The 9,178-nt window shown below is 67.0% G+C and overlaps 1 protein-coding gene across 1 annotated transcript in view; it reads left to right on the top strand.

Moving 5' to 3' along the window:
* The window catches only part of LOC113409687 (nuclear factor 1 X-type-like), a gene marked incomplete at both ends in the record, with an annotated part of 9,889 nt that extends 808 nt beyond the window's left edge, over positions 1–9,081 (top strand). Inside the window, 6 exons of the mRNA XM_026663853.2 lie at positions 206–280; positions 1,019–1,139; positions 1,416–1,552; positions 4,877–4,999; positions 6,873–7,048; positions 8,854–9,081. Coding sequence (XP_026519638.2) covers positions 206–280; positions 1,019–1,139; positions 1,416–1,552; positions 4,877–4,999; positions 6,873–7,048; positions 8,854–9,081 — 860 coding nt within the window. The remainder of the gene's footprint in view (positions 1–205; positions 281–1,018; positions 1,140–1,415; positions 1,553–4,876; positions 5,000–6,872; positions 7,049–8,853) is intronic.
* Positions 9,082–9,178: the final 97 nt, after the last annotated feature.

Genomic DNA, 9,178 nt, shown 5'->3' with positions numbered 1-9,178 from the left:
GGGAGTGAGGGGCACTGGCAGAGCTGTGGGGGCAGGGCTGGGCTAGCAGGGGCTGCGGGTCGGGAGTGAGGGGCGCTGGCAGAGCTGGGGGGGCAGGGCTAGCAGGGGGCTGTGGGTCAGGAGTGAGGGTCACCAGCCGAGTCCATCACCTTGCTCCGTGCTCCGATTGCTGCCCCGCTGACGCCCGTCTCCTCCCTCCCTTCAGGGCATTTGACTTTCCAGGACTGTTTTGTGACGTCGGGCGTCTGGAACGTGACGGAGCTGGTCCGAGTGTCCCAGAGTGAGTGATGGCTTCAGGGGGCGGCCCTAGATCCCCCTGGGGGTCCTTTCTCCTCCTCGTACGTCTCCAGGGGGTGGGCTAGAGAGGCTGGCACGGGGTGCCCATGACGGGTGCCCGTGGCAGGATATGGAGAAACTGTCCAGCTAGGCAGGCAAATCGTTCTCTGTCTCCGTCTCGCTCCATCGATCTATTTCCCCCCCTGCCCTGTGCCCCTGATCTCACTCAGCTCCCCCTTGGGAAGCGGATCCTAGGGGCGTTGGGAAAGGCCCGGGAGGGGGCAGGAGCCCCCCTGCACGCCCACAGGCTGGCTGGGGAGCTAAGCCAATGGCTGCGGGGGGAGGGGGGTAGGGGAGGGGGGCACTGCAGAGGAGGAGGCTCACACACCCCGGGCCGGGCAAAGGCCTAGGCACCGTTGGCAGAACCAGGGGGGCTGGCGCCGGGGGGCACGGGCCCAGCAGAATGGCAGCTCTCCCAGGAGAGGGGAAAGTTTCCAGCCCCTGCAGTTGGGGAGAAAAGCTCGGAAACGGGACCTGAGCGTAACCGACACTGCCTGAGCCTGCAGAGAGCCTGAGCCCGTTGCCCTGAGGGGGCGGGGCCATGGGGCAGGGGCGGGGTTATGGGTCGTGTCGGGTGATTGCTGTGCCCAGCAGCTGGTCTGTACGGGGCATAGTACCCCTGGCACCAGCTGCGTGCCCGGTGCCCCGCACTGCCCCTCACCCACTGTCTCTCCTCCCGCAGCTCCTGTGGCCACGGCGTCGGGTCCCAACTTCTCCCTGGCGGATCTGGAGAGCCCCAGTTACTACAACATCAACCAGGTGACCCTGGGCCGGCGGTCCATAACGTCACCTCCTTCCACCAGGTACGCTGCGGCCGGGGGGCTCCTCCCTCTGCCCCGGCCGCCCTCGGCCTCTCCCCCTCGTCAGACGGTCCCGCCCTGGGGCCGATGCCCCACTCCCCACCCACTGAGCCAGCCCGTCCTCGCCCTGGGACTGCATCAGAGCCGGCCCCCCTGTTCCCCGCCTCCCCGCCTGTCACCCTGCCCTGCGGCCAATCAGGGCCAGCGCCCCCTAGAGGGGAAAGGCCCTGAGCCTGCCTGTCACCCCGCCCAACCTCTCCCCCTCACTGCCCCCCCCAGCTCCACCAAGCGCCCCAAGTCGCTGGATGACAGCGAGATGGAGAGCCCCGTGGACGAGGTCTTCTACCCCGGGACGGGGCGCTCGCCCGCCGCCGGCAGTAGCCAGTCCAGCGGCTGGCCCAACGACGTGGACGCAGGTACGGGGGGGCGCGCAGATCGGGACAGGGACCAGGGGCGGGGGGACCCCCGGGGGGCTCGCCATGTTGTGCATTCCCCCCAGAACACACCAGCAGGGGTCAACCTGCAAAGATCCCCAGCTCCTCCCCCGTATGGGCCCCCTTGTCACCCCAGGGCTGTGCCCGGAGTGCGGGGGTTGGGCCCCCCCAGATTTCCTGCCCCCCGTGTCTCCATGCGGGGCCCTGGGAAGCCATGGGGCACGGCTGCACTCCAGCCTTTGCAGGGAAGAGCTGGGCCAGGCTGCGTCTGGGGAGCGGGGGGAGAGAGCAGCTGCCCCATGTCAGGATGTGGGGCTGGGGGCTGCGTTGGGGGGAGTCTGGGGTGAGGCCAGGAGCTGGTTGGTCCAAGTCACAGAAGCATCAGAGTCATTTGGCATCTAGGGGCTGGGCTAACAGGGGCTGCGGGGCAGGAGTGAGGGGCACTGGGAGAGGGCAGGGGGGCAGGCCTGGGCTAGCAGGGGGCCAGAGCATCTTGGCTCCTGTAAGGAATTAGTGGCGAGCCCCCAGCGTGTCATTCGGGGGCGGGGGGCAGTGAGTGGTGAGACTGTCTGGGAGCTGCTCTCTGTCCGTCCATCTCTGTCTGTCCGTCTGTCTCTCTCCATTCACCCCCCTCTGTCTCCTCAGCTCCGAACAATTCACTGGTCTGTACAAACAACGAAAACTCCTCTCTCAGGGAGGGCAGTGGGGTCTAGTGGTTAGAGCAGGGGCTGGGCGCCAGGACTCCTGGGTTCTCTCCTAGCTCTGGGAGGGGAGTGGGGTCTAAGGGTTAGAGCAGGGGGGCTGGGAGCCAGGACTCCTGGGTTCTATCCCTAGCTCGGGGAGGGGAGTGGGGTCTAGTGGTTAGAGCAGGGGGCTGGGAGCCAGAACCTGTTGGCTCTGAGACCTTGGTGAGCCTCTTCCCCTGTCTGTGTGAACTGGGCATTGTTATTCTGATTTCCATTCTGTCCGTGCCAGGGTCTCTGATCAGCACTGGGTCTGGCGAGCGTCATTCTGGGCACTGGGAACCCCCCGGTGATAACCCCCATGTCCCGCCAAGTCCTGCCAGTTCCCCAGGTGCCCCCTGCACCGGGCGCTGCAGACACACAGCAGGCAGCAGATGGATCAGATGGGGAAACTGAGGCATAGACAGGCAGCGACTCTGAGTGCCAGGATCCAAATCCAGATCTCCTGGGCCCCAGCCGTGTGGGGGTGGGGACAACCACCTGATAACGTGGGGGTAGGAGCAGCGCTTGTGCCATCCCGGCAGAGGGCAAAGCCTTGGTCTATAATCCCATATAGCCAGCACCCCCTGCTGGGCCCACAGGTTATTACCCTGGGTGCTCCCCGCCCTGAGGGTCAGGGTGCCCCTCGCCAGGCATCACCCCCTCCAGCTCACACTCACAAAGGAGAGACGCTTGCCAACATGGGCACCATGCCAGCCGCAGCATGGGCGAAGGGGGCGGGGTCTGGCGCTGTCGATGCGGGGAGCGCTGGCAGTGCTGGCACAGGGCATGACGGCACCAACCCCAGGAACAAGGCTGCTCTGGGCCATCACAGCTCTGCCGGTGCCCCTCACTCCCGACCCGCAGCCCAAGCCGGACTGTGCCCCATGGCCAGTTTGATAGGGTCCCCCGGAGGCTGCAGCTAGGGCGACCTGATAGCAGGAGGGCGAAATCAGACGGGGGGAGACGCCGGGACAAGACAAAGCCCCGAATCTCAGGATGTCCCTATAAAACCGGGACCTCTGGTCCCTCTAGATGCAGCCAACGCCAGGGCCTGTGCCCCCCCCCCCCAGCAGGTGGTCATGGGGATCTCCCTCCCCCACCAGCCGCCCGGGCACCAGCAGGCCCTGCCTGGCGTGGAGATGAGGATCGTGTGGCGTTCCCCCTCCCCCCGCCACATTGGGTTTGTCCCCGACAAATGGCCCGTTTCGCGGCACAGCTGCGGGGCTGGCGGGGCCTGGCAGCCGTCTGACGGGCACAGGTGTTCACAGCTGGCTGGCAGCTCCTCCGAGATCAGGTGCCAGGCAGCTGGCACAAGAAGGCAGGCTCCCGGTGGAGCCGCTCGCGCTCCCTGGGCCCCGGAGGCCCCCTCGGGCGGGAGAAGAGGAGCAGGGACCGGCTGAGCCCAGGGCGCGGGAGATGGGCGGTGAGCTGTGCCACCCGCTGGCATTACAGCGCTCACTCGTCCACCTCAGCTCTTGGCAGCCCCGGCCTCCGACTCCTGCAGGCGTCCCTGGGTGGGGACAGCTGCAGGGAGAACCTCCCAGCCCACCCCAGCGTCTCCCCCATCCCAGACCCCCCACTGCCAGCAGCCCTGTGCTCACTGCCAGCTCGGGATGGGCTGGTCCCACGCCCCCAAGAGGGGAAAGGTCCTGGGTCCCCCCACAAGCCAGCCAGTCCCCTGCCCTAAGGCCAGATCAGACCTGGCGCCCCCTAGAGGGGAAAGGCCCCGTGTCCCGTTCCCTGACACCTCCCTGCCCCCACCCAGCCCTGGTGGGGTGTCTTCCTCTGTCTTGGGGCTGGGGGGGTCGGGGATGCCCTGACCCTCCCCCCAGCCCCGCTGTGCTCATAGAGACCCCGGGGGCCTCCTGCCAGCAGCACCCATTGCCCAGGGGCTTGAGGGGGACCCCTTCAGTGCTGACTCCTGAGATCGGTGGGAGCTTCCATGCTCAGCCCCCCTGCGAATCCAGCCTCAGGGGGCTGGCGCGTGGACCCCCCCCCCAAATGGAGACACCCCAGAGCCTGGGGAAGCAGGCCATGCCGATCTGGCGAGGGAAGATGGGTGGCAGCGGGGGGGGGGGGGGGGGTTGGGCGCCTGGACTGGCCCGGGCCTGGGGGATCCAAGCGACGACAGCTGGTCAGTGTCGTTACCCGCCGGGCTTGGGGCCGTCCATAAATCTCCAGCTGCTGGAGTCACATGAATGCGGGAAAATTGCGGCTGAAAGACGTGAACATCAGAGTCCGGCCCTGCAGGCGGAGGCCTGAGGCTCAGATCCCAGGAGGCAAATCAGAGCGTCGCGGATCCAGGCTTCCAAACAACGCACGGGCCTTTGTAGCCAAGGGGGGCCCTGAAAGCCGATGGCGGGATCGTGGGGACGCCCAGGGCAAGGGAGACACTGGAGTTAGCTGGGAAAATCCAGGCCCCCGGAGGGGCCTGATGGGCAGGGACCTACAGGGCAGCGAGGGCAGGGCAGCGAGGGCAGGGCAGCGGCTGGGGCCCAGGCCAAGCAGGGGTGACCTAAGCAGGATACTAATCCATCTTTCCGCCTGTTAACCCTGCCCTCTCTCGCTGATTCCTCGCCAGGACCGGCTTCCCTAAAGAAGTCAGGGAAGCTGGATTTCTGCAGCGCCCTCTCCACCCACACCACCTCCCCAAGAATGGCTTTCAGCCACCACCCGCTGCCGGTCCTTGCAGGAGTCAGACCAGGTGAGAACCAAAGCCGCTATCCTGGGGTGGGGGGGGGGACCCTTCCCTCCAAGCCACGGTGGTTCTGGCACCCGATCTCGCTCGCTTTTCCTCTCTCTGTCTCTGTCTCTCCTCTGTCGAGGCAGCTAAAGGGTTAAGGATGCGGGGGAAAGGGCAGATTTTATGCTGCGTTAGGCGATCATCGCCTGAGTAGGGATTATTAGAGTGACTCCAGAGTGACTCCAGAATAGCTGGGATCTTGGAGGAGTTAATCCAGAGTGACTCCAGAATAGCCAGGATTTAGACAGATCTGGATGAGTTGGGATTTTGGTGGAGTGACTCCGGCATTGCTGGGATCAGGAGCTGGCCTGCCGCATGTAGCCAAGGGGGTCCCTTTGTCTCCTGGGGAGCAAGTGGAGCCGTGGTTACTGGTCCCTGCAGGCTAGGATGCCTGGGTCCCAACTGTTGGGGGCCCATGCCAGCACCATAGGGGGCAGGGAGCCTCCAGCGACCAGCGAGCCCGGGACCCCAGCCAGCTGCCTGTGGCCTGGTGCCAGCGAGGTGATGAGGGGACACTCCCAGCAGCCTGTTCCCCATGGAACAGGGGTCGTCCTGCCCCCCTTGGGGGAACTGGTCCATCACCCGGCACTTCTCAGGGCTAGGAAATACTTCTCTTGGATCGGGAGTGAGGGGCACCGGCAGGGCCGGGGGGGGGGCCAGGGCTGGGCTAGCAGGGGCTGCGGGTCGGGAGTGAGGGGCACCGGCAGAGCTGGGGGGGAGCCCAGGGCTGGGCTAGCAGGGGCTGCGGGTCGGGAGTGAGGGGCACTGGCAGGGCGGGGGGGAGCCCAGGGCTGGGCTAGCAGGGGCTGCGGGTCGGGAGTGAGGGGCACCAGCAAGGCTCAGCCCTTCCTGTGGGTTTGCTCGGGGGTTCCTCGGTCTTTGCCGGTGGGACGTCTGCGCAGCTCCTGGGGGGCTCATGCAGGCCCCGCTCGGTGGAGTCTCGGTCATTGGGCCTCTCCGGGGGCAGTGGGGGTGTGACTGGGGTGGGGGCCGTGAAGGGGCAGGGGGTAATTGGGGGAGTGACCAGTGTGGGGGCGGGGGAAGGGGCGGGGATGTGGGGGGGGGGGGGGGGGGGGGGGGGTGTCTGGGGGGCATTTCACTTGAAGGGCCGACCTGACTTGGACTCTAGGACATGGCCCCCCCACGCACTCGGCTGACGTGGCCCCCCCAGGTGGGGTCCCCCAGAGGAGGAAGCCCGGCTGATTGGGAGCCGCAGCGCTGCCCCCCGGTCCCGCGCCCCCTGCCAGTTCCCCGAGCCCTATAGCGGCAAGTGCACCCGAGTGCTGCCCACTGACTGGTCCGTCAGGGCCGGCATCTGGGTGGCGCCCGCTGGCTGGTCCATCGGGGCCGGCATCTGGGTGCCGCCCGCTGGCTGGTCCGTCAGGGCCAGCGCCCGGGTGGTGCCCGCTGGATGGTCCGTCAGGGCCAGCGCCCGGGTGGTGCCCGCTGGATGGTCCGTCGGGGCCAGCGCCCGGGTGGCGCTCGCTGGCTGGTCCGTCGGGGCTGGCGTCTGGGTGGCGCCCGCTGGCTGGTCTGTCAGGGCTGGCGCCCAGGGTCCCAGCCCTTGGGGAGTCTCTCGGAGAGGAGTCGTGGAATGACGCCCCGGCCCTGCCTTCTGGCGGGACCGTGAAAGGGGAGAGAGACCAGGACGTGGGGCTCGGCTCCTCCGCCAGCAGGTGGGGCCTTGAAGCTTGGAGGGCCCAGCGGGTGGGCGAGGGGGGGTAGGGAGTGAGAGGACAGGGCCTGAACTGCTGAGAGGGTGGGGGGGCACACAGCAGCTGTTACCAGCAGACCCCTGACCCCCCCCGCCCCCCTTTCTCTCTCCCCGTCCCAGGAAGCCCCCGGGCAACAGCCTCGGCCCTGCACTTCCCGTCGACTTCCATCATCCAGCAGTCCAGCCCCTACTTCACCCACCCGACCATCCGCTACCACCATCACCACGGCCAGGACTCGCTCAAGGAGTTCGTGCAGTTCGTCTGCTCCGACGGGTCGGGCCAGGGCACAGGGCAGGTGAGCGCCGCCGGCCACGCCCCTCCGGATGCTGCCTCCGGGGGGGGGGGGGGCGCCGGCCCGCGAAACAAGGCCCCCCCACGGCTCCCCTCTCCTCTCCTCTCTCTCTGTCTCTCTCTCTGTCTGTGGGGGGCAGGGGACAGGCAGTGTGATCCCGGTCGGGGCGTCGGGGGGCGATGTAACGCAGGGGCTGCTCTGGGTTGGGATTGTTGGGGCAGCTAAGGGGCCAAGAGGGAACATGGCATGTTAGGGGTGATGGAGCTCCAGGGTGGGGGGGGCCGAGTCGAAGGCGGGGCTCTGGGCCCACCCACGTCCCGTCACAGCCACTGGGACACGCTAGCCTGCAGCATCTAGAAGGTTCCGGAAACCGGCAGCCTAGAACCGGCGTCACTCTGGAACGTGAGGAGTTCTAGAAGATAAAGTGCTAACGGGGTGGGGCCTCTCGGGGCAGGTTCTGGGGGGCGGGGCCTCGCAGGGCAGTTTTTAGGGGGCGGGGCCTCTCAGCATTGTGGAGTTCTACGGGGCGGGGCCTCAGCATCACAGTGTTCTAGGGGGCAGGGCCTCAGAGCAGGGCCTGAGAGCAGACCCTAGGGGGCGGGGTTCTCAGAGCAGGTCCTGGGGGTGGGGCCTCAGAGCAGCTTCTGGGGACGGGGCCTCAGCAGCACGAGGTCTGTCGCGGGCGACTTTCTCCACCCAAAGCCAGACTGCTGGAGTGATACGTTGCCATGGAGACTGCGCCTCAGGCCAGCTCCTGCGGGATGGGGGAACTGTGCTGGGCACAGCCCCAGGGGTCCCCCAGGAGCACGGGACGGGGGCACTCAGTGATCCGTGCCTAGGACACAATCAGCTCCGCCCTCTGGGGGTGGCTGGTGCCCCTCGGGGTGCCTCTGGGACACCCACTCTCGGCCCGCGAATGCCTCCCTCTGGAGGCCATGTGCAGCCCTTGCCCCGGCACCGGCCGCAGAGGGCTCTGAAGCTCTGGAGCGTCGTGCCTACAGGAGACGTCCCGCCACCAATCGCCACTATGGACAGTTGGCTCACGCCACGGCCTGCTCACGCGCCGGGGCAGCGCCGGGGCTGGGAGGGCCGTGCCCATCACAGCGGCTGGCGTTAAATATCTGGAGCCCAGCACAGAGACAGCCTTGAGTCATGCCCCCGGGGAGAAACCAGGGCAGGACGCCGGGCAGAGAAGACGCATCTGGAACACCCTGCTCCTTGGCTCTTCCCTGCCGGTCCCGCTCTGGGCCAGCCTTCGCAGATCACGCTCCTCTCCCCGCCTCCCCCTCCGTCCCTCTCCCGGGCATGCCCAGCACCGGTCCCTGGGCTCCACCACGGACCTGTCCTTTCCAGCCTGGAGCCCCTGAAGACGGAGGGACGGGCCGGCCGGTTCACACCAGGTGGCACTTCCCCGGGTTCTGCGTGGAGGGGAGACGCCATTGCCCACGGCCGGCGAGTGAACGACCAGGCGAGCGACGGCCCGGCCCGTGGCTCATCCATGGAGATCTGGCAGTGGGCAGCAGGTCGAGGGTGCGAAGGGGGCAGAGGGCAGGGCCTAGCCAGGGCGTGGGGGGACAGGCCAGCGATGGACGGACAGACACACTCTTCCCACCCTTTGCTTTTTTTAAAACAAGTCCATTTTTTTTTGGTAAAAAAAGGATTTTTTGGAGGAAAAGCGCCCCCAATAAAACACCGGAACAAAGCAAGCCCCAGCGCCCCGTCCCGGCGCCGCCGGCCGGTACTGCATCTTTACCGTTGCCTTGTCTCGGCTCGCCGTTCACGCATCCTTGTATTTATGTTGTTCGCAGCCTAACGCTAGCGGCCAGGGCAAAGTCACGGGCTCATTTTTGCTGCCGCCGCCCCCACCTGTGGCCAGACCTGTGCCCCTTCCAATGCCTGACACAAAATCCACCAGCACTAACCCAGAGGGCGGAGCGCCGACACCTACATCACCCTGTAAGTGGACGCCCGACAGCGACGACACAACCCCCCAGGCAAACCCACCCCCAGCCTGGTCCTCACGCACGGAGCCACCAGCCAGGCCGCCGGGGAGAGGGGGGAGGGGAAGGGGGAGAAGGGACAGCTGAAGAGGAATGTGAAGCTTAGATACATGGGGGTAGGGATGGGGATGGG

Source organism: Terrapene carolina, unplaced genomic scaffold (genome assembly GCF_002925995.2).
Source record: "Terrapene carolina triunguis isolate 2854851 unplaced genomic scaffold, T_m_triunguis-2.0 Scaffold34011, whole genome shotgun sequence".
NCBI lineage: Eukaryota > Metazoa > Chordata > Testudines > Emydidae > Terrapene > Terrapene triunguis.
Note: the sequence above shows the minus strand (reverse complement) of the source record. Positions and strands in the feature narration are given on the sequence as shown.